Source organism: Onychostoma macrolepis, chromosome 07, assembly GCF_012432095.1.
Source record: "Onychostoma macrolepis isolate SWU-2019 chromosome 07, ASM1243209v1, whole genome shotgun sequence".
NCBI classification, from domain to species: Eukaryota; Metazoa; Chordata; class Actinopteri; order Cypriniformes; family Cyprinidae; genus Onychostoma; species Onychostoma macrolepis.
Genome location: NC_081161.1, coordinates 34,958,855 through 34,977,027, shown reverse-complemented (window position 1 = coordinate 34,977,027; position 18,173 = coordinate 34,958,855). Strand labels below are relative to the sequence as shown.

The window sequence follows — 18,173 nt, the reverse complement described above, 5'->3', positions numbered from 1 at the left end:
GAGTCCACTGTCAGAAAGTGCTACAAAGAAATAATCAGGTGGTTCCTGTTGCAGTGAAACTCGTGCAATAGATTCAACAGAAATCACATCGACAGACGCGAAAACACAACACTGCACTACACAAATCTGACCAGGTATTTAAAACGTGCGATAATATTGTAAAAACCCTGCATTATGGGCCGTGAGGCAGGCATGAAGTGCAATTTCAAGAGGCCAGAGAAGAGAAAACAAAAGAGCCGGACATTCAGAATGAACTCGAGGGCAATTATCTTCCCGCTTGGGATATAACTGATGAGATGAATAAGATGACAGACAAAATGAAACTAAACAAATATAACCAACAACTCAGGAATAAAAAGGGATTTTATTTGTGAATGAAAGGCAGACAAAAAAATTAAAGACAAACAAAAAATGTTCAACAATCCCACAATTTCTGCTTTTTTATTTTCACCATGCTGAAACTCTTTATGGTCTGCATAAATAAATTACAAAAAAAAAAAAAGTGAGAGAAAAATCAGCATAAACATGGAGGTTGTGTACTCCTTTTTTGGCATTTGATAAATGGATAAAAAAATTAAAAAAAAGTTGCTGCATTGCTCCCTTGGGCTGATACACAGGGATGATGGTGCTTCTACTGAATACATCTATCTAAATATACTGCATATATCTCTGTAACAGGAAAATAAGGACAAAAAGATGCTAATAAGAATGTAGCAGACAAATAGCCCACCTAAAAATACATTTTTAAAGCCAGAGAAGCCAAGACAGCTCCATGACAGCACGAAGGTGAAAAGGACCCTGAACACCAAGCATCCCCACTAGAGGTCTGAGACGTGCGGCACACGCTGACACATTGAATCTGAAAGGCCGTTGCTGAGCTGAGTATTCCAGGCCAGCTAATGAGCCGAACCGAGACGTTTAAAATCAGGCTAAGTAGTTCAGAAGTACACTGGACTTTGCTGCTCTTCAGTCTGGCCAGGTGTTCTAAAATAAAGGATGACTTTAGAGCGCCGAGTCCAATACACTCAGACATTTGCTTTGTGTGCTCAACTGCCCCATAAACAGCAAACAGAACACTAACTAGCAGCTGTTTATATGAAAGATGACAAACAGTAACCACAAGGGGGAGCTGTGAAAGCAAGAACTTAGGGAACATCTCTGAACATAGCAGAGATTCTAAAAAATGAAAATTTGTTTCTTGAACGCCTCAACTCAGCAAAACCAAGTTTAAAAAAAAAGCCTTTGGTGTGTCAGAGAGAAAGCACTCGTGACCCATTGCCACGGAAACGAGTCAAGCCTATAGGTTATCCAAAAGCACTAGGTTGCCAAATAAACTTGCATCTTCAGACAGTCTTCACCACAGGCTGGGCTGCTAATGCATGCATTGCAGAAATTTTAATAATATATTTTTTAAAAACAAAAGACAAAATATGACTAAGAGAAGGAAACGCTGCTGGGGCTCATCGACCTGTGCCAAGGACCAGAAACTGAAGATTACCATGGAAACCCTGGCTCATGATAGCACCCTTGTACATCTTGAGATCTTTCACCCTCCCTGAAGCTCACAATCTTACATTCACTCGCTCACTTCACACACTTCAAGCCTCCGGTGACTGGATAAGAGAACAGATCCTAATTAAACAGCATTGCTCCTCGGTGCCCCGTTACCTTGCAAACCCAGTGAGAGCATCAACATTGAGCCTGCATATAAAAAGCATTCAGTCTGAACCTGCTGGACCCCCTGACAGCGCTCAAAGGAGAATAAACTCACAAGCTTGTTAAGAGACACTCAGTAACGAATTAGTAACCAACTCGCGCACTCACACACAAATAAGCAAGCAGAGAAACACAATGCATGTTGTTTTTACAAATGGAAGGGCAGGGGGTCACAGCACGTATTACAGCAACAATATGCAACTTGCTGTGATTGATGTCTTTAGCAACATACAAAAGCAAAGAGCACACTTGAACTGATGGAAGGTCAAACACAGACATGATATGAAAAATTCTGTCAGCATTTATTCACCCTAATTCACCTCCAAATGTGTATGACTGACCTTCTGTGAAACACAAAAGGAGATTTTTCTGAACCATTCTGGTTTCCATGGACAAAAAAATATAATGCATGTCACTGAGAACCGGCATGGTTTGGTTATCAGCATTCTTCAAAATGTATCTTATATGTTCAGCGGATGAAAAATGCATACAGGTTTGGATTGGCATTAAGGTGCATGGGTAAATGACAGAATTTTCATTTTGGGGTGGACTATCCTTTTAAGTGGACTGAACCTTGTGCAAATAAACAGTGAAAGGATGTCTTAAAGATTCATAAAACCATTGTGATGAAAATGTACACAAGACGGGTCATAACAGCTCTATAACACGTGAAGAGGATTGACTTTTTAATGACACTACAAAATTTCTAATAAAATAGATAGTTCCATTCCTTGAGTCGTGTTGGTAGCTGTTGTGAAATACTCTTTAAACACACACACCTGTGTGACCTCATTACATCAGAATTACTGTAGCACTGAGTCTGTGCACTGCTTGGCAACCATTCTGCTAAACATTGCAGAAGAGCTACATTGCTTGAGGGATTATTATTTGTTACGAATAAATTATTAAATGTTTGTTGCTGTGTGTTTACATTCCGAAACCTTGCCAGCTATATGTAGTGATCGTTTTAAAAAAACCAATAAGCCCCATGAAGCTGTAGTTTACAGTGATTTTAGAACAGCTAAAAAGTGTTTTTTAGGCACAACAAGGAGCAGAAATTACACTAATATTTTAAAATCACTGTAAACCAGCTACTGCAACCACAGCACACCTCTGCTGACATTCCATCAGTCCATGCAGAATAAAAACTAAATATAGTGTGAAGAAACAAAGCAGGAATTATGGGATGATGAGAAGGCTGAAGTGGAAACCTGCTCTAGAAAGGGTTAAAGGGATTTCAGGAGGACCGAAAATGCTTTGGCTGCACAAGCAAAAATATAGATACCCTGTTAGCAGTGCCCCGTATTCCGTGGAACTGCACAAAAACAGACTAAAAGTAGATTTTAGCTATTGATTTTGGTTCCAAAGTTGGCAAACACCGATACGCACGTCCTTCAGAGAAAGAACCGCGCTGTCAGGCGCTAAGTACAAGAGCTAGCTTATGGCATTTCTCGAATCACAAATGTACATAATTTGGCAACATAAAAGAGACCATGATTCATGTCATTTTCTGAAATAATAAAAATATATATATTTATAACATGCTTTCTAGAAAGAAAAAAAAAAAGGATTAAAAAACATAGGATTAAACAAAACCCTCATTAAAAACAGATTTTTGAATAGGGCCACATGCCCTGTACCCTTCTCCAATGCTTCCGGTCACCCGCTCCCAGGGTGGGTGGTACATGGGGGAGTGGGCTCAGAGTGTGAGATGTAGTCGTAAATGCATGACATGTTTGGTTAACACAGAAGAGCAGGAGCAGATATGTTTATCAGTGTCCTTGGAGTGACAAAACAAGGTGGGAGGCCAGTGAGAGGGGGCTCTCCATGTGGCTCACGTAACACCAATGTGTGCATATGTATGTGCAAGACCACCATCACGTCTGAAACGGAAACCCTTAAACCAGTAAAAACAAAGGAGGACTGACTGACCAATTCGAACAGAAGCTATCAGTAACAGTAACATGTTAATTGTTAACATTAGATGACTAACGTTGCAGATATAAGAGACCAGCTCAATGTTACACATTATGTTACACATAAATGCATGTGTAAAGTGCTTGGGGGTGCAGAGCACCTTATATAAGGGGTCAAATTCTTTCCTTGTTCTGAAATGAGAAGCTGGGGCATTGTGTTAATGAGCCATTTAAACATGTAAGCTGTACTATTCAGGGGATTTACTTGACATTCAGTGTTTTCCTGAACTCAGCAAGGGCATCTTTGTAACAGAGCAATAGATGACAGTAACAGGAAGTCCACTGTGTTGGACTTTAGATCTAATTCAAATTAATTATGAAGTTTAAAAAAAAAGAAAAGAAGAGTGCTCTGTACAAGTTAATTTAATATCTGCAATAAAATCCAGGATTTCTATGATGCATCACACCTGCCAGCAGACACCGTGCCCCAGGAAAGAAATGAACCTCAAGAGATGAAAAATGACACACTGTATGCGCTCTCATCTGGGTTGTGTGTTTGTGTGTGTGTGTTGGGTGAGCCGTTTCAGACAGTGAGGTAAGCATTCTTGACACAAACACATTCCTCTTCATATGCACACTCTTTCTTTTTGTCTTGATCTCTTTTTATTTGGTGGTAGTCGGATCCTCCTCTCACTCGCTTGTTGTTCTTTTCAGCCATCCTGTTTGGCGCTCTGCTTAAGTGCTACTTACATGAACTGCATCTGCAAAAGACACACAAAAGGTTATAAATAAGCAAAACAGCACTGAATCGCTCAGTAATGACCGTGTGAATACAGCAGCACTGAATTGTAAACAGTCTTGTAAATGGAGCATCTGTGTATTTGCCACAGGCAGGGAGCTGCGTGTTTTGTGTGTGTGATGGGGATGTTACAATAATACAATTTCAGTAGTTAAAATATAATACCAGTCGAATATGCTGATGAAATTTGAATACCAATGAAATTTGATGACTCCCAATAGTACAGCAAAAACTAATATGCTATTTAACAATGCTTAAATATGATTGTTTCTAAAAATAAAAAAAAAAAAAATACTAAGGCTGTCAATCAATTAAAAGACAAACAGACAACAGAAATTGGGTAATTAATTATGTACTTAATATTAAATCACACCTAACATTAAAATCTGTGATCATAAATATATGAAAACAGCAAAGACAGAAATTTAAACATTTGATATTTTTAATAGCATCTAGTACTACAAATAAAGGTCAGAATCATTTTATATACTTTATACACTTTATATACCAATATTTATACTGCTTTCTCTATTAAACAGTTTTTTTTCACTGCTGGGTATAAAATGAGTAATTACATCCACTCAACATTACAGTTATTAGTTATTATTAGCCAGGCCTACATTGCAGATGATCAGACTGTTTTTATCATTTTTGTACCAGTTACAGAACATTCAAAAATATTATAACAAATTTGGTTGCACTTTATTTTACTGTGTACTCAAGAACTACATGGGGTAGGTTCAGGGTTAATACCTAGTTATTGTAATTACTATTATAAGTACATAGTATGTACATGAGGAATAAAGTGCTACCACAAATTTTAATTCAAGTGAACTTAATGTGCTATCAAAGTTTGAATGAGAACAGTCAGTATTTTGCGCATTCATTTTCCACAATAAATATATAATAAACACATTAGAAAACTACAAGAATAAACAAAGATGCTGTGTTAATTGCATTAATTATATTTAACACGTTAAACAGCAAATATTAAAATCACAGATAATTTTCTCACTCCTACTTGAAACATAATACATATGCAATGTACAATGGAATATATACATTTAAAATAAAATAAAATAAAACACCTAAATCTTTACTAAAATAAAATCTTTACTGAATTACTATTAAAACAATATTAACATTCAGGAACTATTAATATTCTTAAAACTATTAAGACTGAGTTTTTTGTTTAATATTAAATGGCATAAATAGACAGTAGAAGGTCTATCATGCTTTCAGCATTAGGTTCAGACAATTGAAACTGAAAGAACTACGATAAAGGTTAGATGTATTAGAGCAGCGTGCTATGGATTCAATGCATGTGAGGCCACTACATGTATGTGATATAGGCCCTGTCCCAAATCGCACCCTAAACCCTCGCAGTCTTCCTCGGATTCCGCACTTTCGTTACGTAATGCTGCTTTGACTGTCGGGTAGAAGTCTGCTGTGGAGCTCGTCCCAGTGTGGGCTCGGCAGAAGTGCATACCAAGGGCACATAAGGGAGCGCTTGCGAGCACCCTTCTGAATGCTAAAATGACAAATGGACACCCTACGGTCTCGTGGGCTTAACAAATACGTGCACGTGGCGGCCATTGTAAGTGCACATTAAGTGTTGTATTTGGGACAGGGTCATATATGGACTAACTAATGTGTTTGTGTGTGTGTGTGTGTGTGTGTGTGTGTGTGTACCTGGGCTCCAGGGATGGGGGTGAAAGGGTTAGTGGGTCTGAGAACAGGCTGGTTGTACAACATGGGCTGTTGGGTCATTACTGGAACCCCTCCCATTTGTCCCAGCTGAGGAGGGACCTAAATTCGCCCAAACACAACATTCAGCGTTATTTTCTTTTAGCTATTAACCATTTAATTCATCTAAACAATATCCATGTAGCCACTGTAAGGTCATAATACTCACCATTCCGTACACAGGCACTTGAGGTGTTGTCATGGGAAACGCCATGGGAGCAGGAGCCTAAAGGGGGGGGAAAAAAAGAAAAAAAAGTGTCATAAATCAACCATCAATGCGCTTGACTGATCAAACAATGCAGAACTGATGGCACACTTACAAATCAAACACTACTGTAGTCGTTCAACAGCTCTGTGCTCACTTGTGTCTGGTTCATTTAAAGAGCTTATTTAATTAAACTCTTTTATACTCATGACAGGTCAGGTGTACTTAAACTCTCCTGCACTGGGCAACACATGCAACACTGCACAACACTAAAGCAAAATAATAACACAAAGATTTTACATGTTCCTAACACTAAAAATAATTTTATTTTTTTTTTTAAACATCGAACAATGAGTAAAAAATGTGACATTTGGTCAAATAAAACAATGCATCTCAACAACATTGCCGTTTTACTATACCGTTCAAGGATGCATTATATTAATGAAAAGTGAGAGTGAAGACACTTATAATGCTCCAACATATTTCCATTTTAAATAAATTGTGACACACATGACATTTCAAAATGATTTTCTTTTTAACTGTTTTCAACGTTGATAACAATATGAAAAGTTTCTTGAGCACCAAAATCAGTATATTAGTGTGATTTTTGAAGGACCATGTAACACTGAAGACTGGAGTCTTCAGACTGAAAATTCAGCTTTGCCATCACAGGAATAAATTACACTTTAAAATATATTAAAATAGAAAGTTATTTTTTAATTTAGATCACAATTTTACAGTTTCACTATTTTTGATCAAATCATTGTACCCTTTCCAATACATTAAAAAAACTCTTACTGACCTCAAACCTTTGAACGGTAGAGTATGTCTGAACTTTTTTTCCCTAAAACACTGACTTACCTGAATAACTGTCACTCACCTAAAAGCCTAAAACCTTTTTTGTCATTTTATTCTGAACATGGCAAGCATTGATTTACTTGTTGGCACATAGCATGTATTCATCAGTTTTGAATCGTAAACAGGTTACGTAAAATGCAGCCCCCAAACGCACACATTTGCACAAGTCTGGTTTGCAAGTCAAAGCTCCAAAGCATGAATACATCAAATGCTGCAGAAAGGGCATGAGAGACCAAACAAACATCCATATGTCACAGGGAAATCAACATATGACATTTTCTGTGTTTATCAGGAATAGAGAGGCTTTTGGAAGTCAGAGGATGTTGGAAGTTATAGTAAAGGCCTATTCACACCGAGTATGAATTTTAAGCCTATTCACACAGTGTGAGAAAATTGCTTTTGGGTCATTCGGCCTGGAACCATACAGAGATACAGAGAAACATCAAACTATTGTTTTTAATTAGTCTCAAGAGTACTTGAAACATAAAAAGCCACTGTGGTAAACAAGCTCAAGCTAAAATAAGTTATATAATACACATACATTTACACATATACATTATGCATGATATGATATACATACAGTAACGACCAATTACCGTATATATTAACAGCTCTACTATTAAGTTAGGATGCACCGATATATAAAAAATCTGTACAATTAGACTACTCTAACAGACAAGTTAGATTTTTTTGTATTCTACAATTAAAAGGAGAATTTTTTTTTAGTCAAAATAAATTAAAATGTAAAATAAAACAAGATTATAATTTGACAATGGTTTATATTTCACTTTAAAGCATATACAACCAGCATTTTTCCATTTTCTTTTAGATATGAAAACTTTTCCAAGTGCCCATTTTCACCCACAATTCAACTCAATTTACTGAAAATTTAATACACTAAACCAAATAGGTGAAGATAGAAATCAAGAAATAAGGTGTGAGAATGTGAAAGTGAGGGAAATGTGTGGCAATAAGAGAGATAATGTGTAAGAGAGAATTGATCCCTCTTAAACGATACTCAAGATAATAGAACTGTCAGTTATAGGAGGTACTTACATAACTAGTATAGAACATTCCAGTCTGCTGGGTTAAGCACAAGAAAGAAGATAGAGAGAAAGACAGAAACATACAGAGCAGATAGAGCGAGGAGAGTTGAAGATGTCAGACACGAGGAGAAACGGGCCAGAAAGATGCAGACCACAGAAAAGGTGCGAAGAGACAGAAAGAGAGACATTGAAGGTTAGTTTATTCACAGGCATCTGCTGTCTCTCAACTCAAGCAGTTCAGAGGTCAATCTACTCTGAACACTATGAGAGAGAGACAAGAGAGGCCATAAACACATGTAAACAGTGAAAACTCTTCTCTATCCTGTCTCAGAACAGACTAACACATCACCTGCCTGATTGGATCAACACACACAGCTTGAGAACAAGAAGAAACACACTCACTCATATTTCCCAAAGCTACACAATACAGTACAATAGCAAAGATGAAGTGTTTTTGTTTTTTGCCATCTGAACACTAGTGCATGAAATCTGGATATTTGGTGTGAACTGAGCTTTACAACAGATGGATTCCTTCAGTTTTATGAGTTTAAGAGTATTTGAAATGATGTTTGCATGTGAATGAAAATGTTTATATATGCAAGATTGTCTGTATATATTAAGTAATGGATAAATGTACTGTTATCCGGTCACAGGATGAATAAAGTGAAAGCCCCTTCATACCTTAAAGTTGTTTATTTTGCTATAATGACCAGCTGACTGTTCATTATCCTGCTTCATTACAGTACTAATAAATAAATGGACATGAAATATTAAGTGTAAATTATTGTTATGTGAGAAGAAAGTCCACAGAGTGACAATAAAATATGAGTGACAAAAACAGCACAGAGATGTAGGAAATCTGTTGCCTGGTCAATTATACAGTTTAGTGTCATTATTTTGAATTTTTTTTTTTTTTAATTAACTGCAGAAATCAGAATCAGGTGTATTGAAAAAGTTTTACCGTTTGAATATACACTATAGTTCAAAGGTGTGGGGTCAGTAAGATGTTTTTTTTTTTACATAAATTAATACTTTTATTCAAAACGGATGCATTAATTTGATCAAAAGTGACAGTAAATACTTTTACACTGATACAAAAGATTTATATTTCAAATAAATGTTGAAAGTTGCTAAAAAAATTTATAAATTAAAAAATATGTATGACCGTTTGCATTAAAATATAAAATAGAACGACTGTTTTCAACATTAATAATACGAAATGTTACTTGAGCAACAAATCAGCATATTAGAATGATTTCTCAGGGATCATGTGACACTGAAGACTGAAGTAAAATAAATAAATGGAAAACAGTTATTTTAAAATGTAAAAATATTTTTCAGTATTACTGACTTAACTGTATTTTTCATCAAATAAATGCAGCCTAGGTGACTTACTGACCCCAAAATTTTGAAAAATAGTTCAAGTATATTTAGATGCCTGCATATATCTATATTTGAGAGAGTGTGTGCATGTAAGTGTGTGCCCATGTGTGTGTTCTCACCATGTGTGGCACGGGCATGGCGGCAGGTGGCATGGCAGCAGGTGGCAAGGGGGCGGGGCTCCAGGCAGTGGTGCTGCTCATTGTCTTTGACTGCCAGTTAGTGCCACCAGTCAGCTTCTTCTCTCCAGGCTGAGTCCACTGCATATCAGACCTACATGCAAACACACGCAAAGAGAGTCTAGACACTGCCTTTTTTTAACATTTGAAATGATTTAGATAATTAAATGTAAATCCTCACTTTTTGCCTGGTGTTCCCCCAAACTGCAGGTCTAAAAAGAAAGCGGGAAAAGGAAACAGACTGTTAGAACAGCCCAATATCAGCATAATACTGGAAGACTTACAGCACTGGAGGCATCAGAGACCTATTCATTTCCCCTAAGCTGGGTTTAATTCATCTCTGTCCAACACACACACACAGCATATAGCACCATATGGCTGCCGACTCTGTTCAGTAGAGTAGCACAAATGCAATTTGAAGGTCAAGGACTTATGACCAAGTAAATAAAGAAAGCCACACAAACAGCAATAATGCTGCGAGGAAGAGGGACTCACTGCCTACGAGGTTGGCCAGGGACGAATCCAGGTCATTGGCCAACAGTTTACTGCCTGTATGAGGAGCCATGACCGGCGCCTGAGTGTGAACCGTCACCGTGGGCTTCAACAAGTCTCCTAACGCATCATAACCTGAGAAAAAAGACAGAGAAACCTCTATTATGCCACTGATGAAATAGTATGAGAGTGAGAAACCACTTATTTTTGCTGCAGACTGACACCTAACCAGAAGTGACACGTCAAGCAACCAGAAAAAAGGTTGTTGTTTTTTTCTGCACTGCTGACCTTTTTTAAAAGAATTGGATATCAGTTAGACTTGACTAAACCAAATTAATTTCTGTGTGTTGGTCATGGTTGTTAAGGTTAGCTGAAAGGATAAAATTTTATTTGTCAAGATGGTATCAAATCAGTGCTCTGTACTAGCCAATGCCAGCTGAGATATCAGTCTTAAGGAGGAAAAAACAGAATCAGTGCAACATCTCAACACATTAAACATCAAATACACTCTCAATGAATGTCAGTGTCACATCGTGCAGCCATTACGCTTTCAATGTGGACACACAAATTGCTTGTCGCTGGAATCTTGTCGCATCAGGCCTGGTTAGGGTATAAGTGTTATAGAGCAAAGAGACAGGAGTGAAACGAGAGAAAGCGTGCTGCAGTCCTGCTGATGTTTATAATGATGCGAGCAGCAGGGATGAGCCTCTGCGAGGCCACTCACGGCATGACAAAAGACCCATAGAGATCTAGAGCAGAACATTAGGTCAGGACGGGAGGAACCACCCTGAGATCTAAGAGGAAATAACACAACAGGGCTCCTTAAAGAAACTGGAAATCTATGTCATCTCCTTTTTTCTTATTCTTCTCCTTACGGAGGCATAATACTGCAAAATATTGCATCTTTTTATTTTCTTATTGTGGATGATTAATCAGTGCATGTTATTTCAAAGAGGACAAATGCCTTTGAAGTCTTTAAATAAAATGTAATAACTCTCAGACTTTGCTTTTTTCCCCCCCATTTAGGCCACACAAGCTACTGATTATATCTTAACCAACAGCTATTTAGATATTGTTGAAGACGAACACAAACTTTCTAAAATCTTGCCAATAGTTATCAATACGTCAATGCTCTCAAAAATTAACTTGACCTTCAGTATCCACAATTTTTTTTTTTTAACCCTTTTGACAAATAACTTGGACAAATTTTGACAAATGCCCAGGATTGCCCACTATTTGCGTAAATATATCACATTACAAAAGTAAAATAGATTGTGAATTAGGGTAGTTGTTAACTAAAACTAGTTTTTGGTAAAATATAAGTATTAGATTATAAATAGATCATAAATATTAAATATGAAAATCTTTTGTTTGTTTTTTGACTTCACATTAAAAAATGTTATGCTTAATTATTAAAAGTATTAAAATTAATATATAGAAACAAAATATATAAATTGATTAAAAAAAACTGAAATTAATAATAAATGAAAAATCTACATAATGAAAATGAAGTTATAAAAATAAGAGCTAAATTCAAAATACTAACAATACTCCAATAGTATAAAAATATTACAAAAATAATAGTTGTGAACGCAATTTAACGTTGACTTTTAAACAGCTGATAGGTTTCATAAATTGAAGAGGCAACTGGTTTTCAAATGGTAAAAAACATCATTTTGCTAATTCTTTTAGTACATGAGAAAAACAGCAAGAGAGACAGTCTGCTGACACATGCCATATCTACAGTTCTACTTCCTGCTTCGCCAGCAGGAACAAGGAGGCCAAGACAGAAAAAAAAAGAAAAGAAAAAAAAAAACCAAGTACACTCACCACATCAGATCAGCCATCACAACCCAGGAAAGAGAGCAAAAGAGAGGGAATAGGGGTGGGGGGTGGGGCCAAAAAAAAAAAAACGAAAAGCAAAAAGGTAAGAAAAAAAGGGGCCAAGGAAAGAAAAGAAAGGAAGAATAGGGGCAGACAGAGAGTGAATGTATTGGTGAGTGGAAATGTGTGTGCGTCTGTTCAGTGTTCAGATAAGGAGTGTGGCGACAGGCGATTAACAGATGGAGAAAAATGCCAGTCAGCACCCAGCTTCCACTAACACACGCACGAGCGCACACACACACACACACACACAGTAGATGGATGATAACAGACTGTCCACAACCACAGAACAGCGAAGTGAGTAAGTGGAGGGAAAAAAAGCATGAGCGACTCCCCAAAGAACATTCCCAATCTCTCCAGAACTGAGTCAGGCGGGCAGGTGCTGCAGCCGGCTGCACAGTTTGTTTTAGTGTTCCAGCGGCAAAGCTCCACAAACTCACCATACAGCAAAACCAGCAGAAGAGGTTTATTTTAGGGTGAAGGTTACTAAGTTTTGCAGTTAAGCGCCACGGCAAGGGTCAAATCTTCAGAGATTAATAGGCGCAGATATTAATAATCACACGTGAGACATTTTACCAGCTGATGGCTTCACATCACTATTGGAAGTTCTAGTCCCAAATACAGCATCAAAATCTACATTCATGGTGGGCATGGAAGCCATGGGATGAAGAGTGCTGCTTTCTAGACCTGAGAGTAACACACACACACACACACATACAAAACATGTAAAGATGGAAAGATGTCACACCAAATTATGCTTGTTGTGCTGTGAAAAAAAAAGATGAAAGTGTTCCCTCATCTTTTGAACGATGAATTCTCATGACTTTTCCTGTTGTTTATTGGGTCAGGATTGAGTGCACAACAGTGATGCACCGAAATCCAAATTATCATTTAAAATTCAAGGTCAAATTACCAAACATATTGTACAGCCAGCATGTGAATCTCATTTGTGTATACTACTGCAGAAAAGTTTGGGGTCAGTAAGATTTTTTTGTAATACTTATTTAATAATTTAATTCGCCAAAGTTATTGTAAAGATATTTATGTAATGTTACAAAAGATTTCCATTTCAAATAACTCATGCTTTAAACTTTCTGTACTTCAAAGAACCCAGAAAAAATATTGTAAAAAATAAATCATGGTTTGCTCCAACTTTTGAATGGAAGTATACATGACCAAAAAAGGACTGATTCTAGTGCTGCACAATTCATCTAAATACAATCGGAGTAACAATATGGCTTAATAATGGTGTATTACTCTATTTAGTTTGTAGTTTTTGCACACTCCATTTCAAATGCGATTTTACATCTTTTTGCCTGAAGATCTAAACAGCAATATGAAAATGTGAAATGTTCATCATTCACAACTGTCAATCGCAATGTGTCAAAATAATCACAATATATTTTTTTCTTTTGCAGCCCAGTTAAAACTGGACCATTTTACATGCATACTTTTTCCTCTACAATAAAGTTTCTGATAACAGTTTCCATCCATCTGAAAATGCCATTAAATGCATTTTTGTCTGAAAATGTCATTATATACCATTTTCAACCAAAGTGCTTGAAACTGCCAAAATTTTGGTGGATTCCTATGATTCCATGATTTCTAATGTAAATTTACAGCTTAAATCTGTGCCTGTGGCTCTCTCACTCCTCTGCTCATTACTCAGCAGTCTTTCTATTTTTTAAAACACCTCATCCCTCCATTTGTCTACACTGGTGTGTCTTTGCGCTGTTAGTAGTATATGCAGTTCCCTGGAGACCTGAGTCTCGCTGTGCGCCTGGCTAGCCCTTGGCGCACCTGCCCACTAGCTGTAAAGCACACGCTCCAAGTGCATGCTGTGACCTACAAATCCTGGCATAGTTAAAAGTCTGGCAGTGTGTCTACACTCTGCACCTTGTGTCCTCAATTCACACTAGCCTAGCAGATGTGCTGAACTGCTGAAAATGAACCTCTGACACTCAGCACAGCTCCCAACCAGTGATAATCCCTCAGTGGAAAAGCACCCAAATCGGTCACGCTTCGGAATATCTAGAAAACATTGTTCTAAACCTACGCCACAGGATGGATGGGTATTGAGAACACAAACACAAAACATTGGTTGGGTTGCAAAACCTAGCAAGCTGCTTGGTCAGCACTTTGAAGCATCATTGATGCCCTAAAATGCTGCCTATGGCCCAACAGTCTATATGCCATTATCTCACCAAAGTGTGAACACCAAGGGCTGATGGTAGTTTTTGGGACAGGGCTTACAAACAGCTTGTGAGGATTTGAACCATAGGAATAAACTAGCAAGTGAACGAACAGATAATTAGATGAACATTTACTGCAAATTAACAAAGGATTGATCTATTCTAATGATTTTTCAGGGACTAAATTAAAGGTCAGCGATCTAAAGTGGTAAAGCAATAAGATGCAGCATCGGTGATCGGGTGTATGTGTGTGGGTGGAGTGGGCCGCACCTCCCCAGGCACTGCTGGCGGTGGAGATAGGAGTGCTCTGCACAGCAGGAACGAAGGCAGGCTGGAGGTCAAACAAGTCACTGTTGAGGTTTGGCATGCTGTACAAGAGAAACAGAGTTTAGTACAAATATTAAAATATCAACTTTAAATTCTTCCACACAGATCTTGTATATTCAACATATTGCAGTATTTTATAATAGATGTATGTTTTCCATCAACTAAATCAGAAGTTCTCAAACTATTTGAAGACAATAAGATTTTTTTGTTTTTAGAATTTTTTTTTCAGCAATTAAATTAAACTGATAATAAGTCACAGTAAGGCTTATATATTGTTAAAAAAAGTTTGATCATGAAAATCATGAAAAAAACATTACGATTTCCACAAATAACATTTTAAAATATATTAAAATAGAAAAAAATAATTTAAATTGAAAATTACTGTTTTTATTTTTTGATCAAATAAATGCAGCCTTGGTGAGCATAAGAGTACTTCTTTCAAAAACATTTTTAAAAGATTACTAGCCTCAAACTTTTCTCAAACTGAGAGGGAGCAAGTGCGTAGTGTACAATATATACACAGCGCACTTGCTCCCTCCCAGTTTGAGAAATTAGAAACTAGATCATTATACACGTCTGGTAGAACTTAGTCAAAAGCAGCTGGACTGTAATTTTCATTGTTTTCAAGATGTTGCACCACCAGGCCAAGTGGCTTCGTCAACTCACTCGAGAAAGAGCGAATCGAAACAGCAGGTATTGACGTGTCTTTCCTTTTTCTGTAGACTTCAGCATCTAGCACTCACATATAGTGTATAGCAAAGTCTAAACATGCTGTTTTTCAGTCTTTGTGTGTTCTGTAAAGGCTTTGAAAGTTTTAAAAAGAAATCTGAAACAGAGGGGCTGGGGTTTTTTTGTCCTAAAAAATACCCAGTGATCTCCTTTTCACTTTATCAAGACAGGCTACATTAAGAGACACTAGTGAGCCCACAGCCGTGGTTTGGTCTTTTTAAACCATTCGAGTTCTTATTGATGGTACAAAGGCTTTTTCATTCTCACCAATGGCACATTTGGATTATATCACTGAGCAGCTCAGAGTCCAGAGTCCAGAGCCAAAAAAGGACAAACACCTCAAAAAAACTGTTAAAAGCCAGACAGGGTGAAAAGATTCCGTCCGTTCACTACTAACAACAATCAACCTATTGTGGAAGTGGCATCATCTACGAGGCAAATCCCACAACAATTATGAGATTCATGATGCCAGCAAGGTTTAAAACCAGCAAACAGCCCAACAGTTGCCAAATACATCAAATAAGTTGTACCAGACATCTTGTAATTTATTGCAAAATTTAACTTAACTTTGTAATATTGTACAGTATATAAGATGTTGAAACACTGACACGAATATCTAAGTATAATATTTAAGGTGGCAATCTATTTATAAATGGACAACTCTGAGATTCTATATTTTGAATATCATGTTATAAAACATGTTATGAAAAAGTACCTTGTGCTTCAAAGAAAACTTTAAAAAATGAAAAGGAAATGTGACTTTTGTAAGCGGTCACAATTTTGTTATTTGATTAGTGACCTAAAAGTATACTGAATATTAAGTATCGCTTTAATTGTCTGTCATAAGCTTTCATTATTTCAAAATCCTACAATTTTATTTCCGGTTTAAATTGATTTTGAATCCCAAAATCTCAGAAGTTGTGTAGCATATATTGTAGATTTACTGAGCTTTGTATTACTGTATGGTATAATATGTACTATGGTCATGTACAGCATTTTAGTGACCTGTTTGTTGAGGGTGGGCTTGTGGTGTTGGTGAAAAGGTCCATGCCCGCAGTGTGGTTGTTGGCACTACCCATAGACTGTGTGCTGGGAGAGGCAGAGGGGGTATGCATGTTGATCTCCTTCAGACGCTGGTTCTATACAAATCACAAAACACAAAGAAAACATTTACAGATAATGTAAAGCATGTAAAGACTGGGCTGCTTGGCTCATTCCTCCTGCAATGGTCACTGTAGAGCAGGACAGCACAGAGTATTTCCTTCAGCTGAGCTCTGTGAAATCAGACAGATTACAGTCACTCAGGCAGCTGAAGTGCCAGTCAGCTACAGCTCAGATCTACTGTGTGTGTGTGTGTGTGTGTGTGTGTGTGTGTGTGTGTGTGTGTGTTTATAAGAGATGGCTGAAGTCAGAGAAGATCTCCCAGGTCACACTTCCTTTAACAGAAACTAGCAGACTCAGAAACATCAACTACTGGAGCAGTCTAAACCAACCACATGAAAAGAACAAGAAAAGTCAATAAATCGTCAGCATGTAGAGCTATTTCAAGCTAAGCAAGTCACTACAGCACAACTACTTGACATCAGACCAGACTCATGTTTGGTCTGAAGTCTGGTCACTAGGCTTAGACATATACTGTGTACTATGTTTTTTTAAACACATGAGCAGCTCACAATCCTTCGACTCTGTTCACAGTAAACGCTGTTCCACACAACCTTATCTCATTTGCTCTGAGTTTAAGTCACTTAGAACATACATTTGGGAATACAACATGCAATCATTTTACCAAACTTGTAATGAGAAGCACAGTTAAACCAACTGTTGTCAACAAAAGAAGCGCTACAAGAGCTACCATTGGCTTTCTGCCAAAATCAAAGCTTGATGGTTTACCATTTGAATCAAGACAGTCATTTATATTAGTCATTTAAATTTTTAAAAGTTTAAAAGTTATTATATTATTTGTCCTATTTTCTCCTTTACAGTGAAATATTACAATAGTGAAATTTCTTATTTTATTTAGCAATACTCATAAGAAAAATAATAATTATTGGTCCCACTTTATATTAGGTGGCCTTAACTACTATACTACTATACTACTTATATTTGAATTAATCATTTGGCACAATGCACTTATTGTGTGCATACATGTTCTTACATTGCACTTATATTGTTAATAATACCTTTATGTAATTAAATCTGTAATTAATTTCTGTAATTACATTTATAGTTACACTGTTGACCCATCCCTTACACCTAAACCCACCCTTAAACCAACCCATACCACTTTACCTGTCCCTAACCTTACCCATATCCCACATCAATAGCAGAAAGTGTTTTGAAATACAATATGAACACAATAAGTATATTATTTAGTATAGTAAGTATAGTACTTATTTTTTTATGTAAGTTCATAGTAGTTAAGGCCACTTAATATAAAGTGTGACCTAATTATTATTATTGTGTATAGTTATTTGTAGATATAATTATTATATTATTAAATGTGTACATTATTATTATTATTATTATTATTATTATTATTATAATACTGATAGATAAAACATTTTGGGCCACAATGTGCAGCCCTCTGAACAAGCAAACCTATAGCTAGTTTCTAAAGAGAGAGGAAGTACGTTGCGACATGGCAAGATGTTTTGCCCTTTGCAACAATAACAAAATGTGGGAAGAAAAGAAAACACAGAAAGAG

The 18,173-nt window shown here is 36.8% G+C and overlaps 1 protein-coding gene across 6 annotated transcripts in view; it reads right to left on the bottom strand.

Annotated features, from left to right (window-relative positions):
- Positions 1-345: 345 nt before the first annotated feature.
- The window catches only part of si:ch211-200p22.4 (phosphatidylinositol-binding clathrin assembly protein), a 59,426-nt gene continuing 41,598 nt past the window's right edge, over positions 346-18,173 (bottom strand). For 3 of the 6 annotated variants that reach the window (XM_058781828.1, XM_058781831.1, XM_058781829.1), the window contains 10 exons: positions 16,475-16,608; positions 14,684-14,781; positions 12,798-12,908; positions 10,341-10,472; positions 10,027-10,057; positions 9,789-9,939; positions 8,297-8,320; positions 6,347-6,403; positions 6,124-6,240; positions 346-4,393 (listed from right to left, as the gene is read on the bottom strand). In XM_058781828.1, the coding sequence (XP_058637811.1) occupies positions 4,379-4,393; positions 6,124-6,240; positions 6,347-6,403; positions 8,297-8,320; positions 9,789-9,939; positions 10,027-10,057; positions 10,341-10,472; positions 12,798-12,908; positions 14,684-14,781; positions 16,475-16,608 (870 nt within the window). In that variant the 3' untranslated portion in view covers positions 346-4,378. The remainder of the gene's footprint in view (positions 4,394-6,123; positions 6,241-6,346; positions 6,404-8,296; positions 8,321-9,788; positions 9,940-10,026; positions 10,058-10,340; positions 10,473-12,797; positions 12,909-14,683; positions 14,782-16,474; positions 16,609-18,173) is intronic. The other 3 variants (XM_058781830.1, XM_058781833.1, XM_058781832.1) reach the window with 2 other exon arrangements.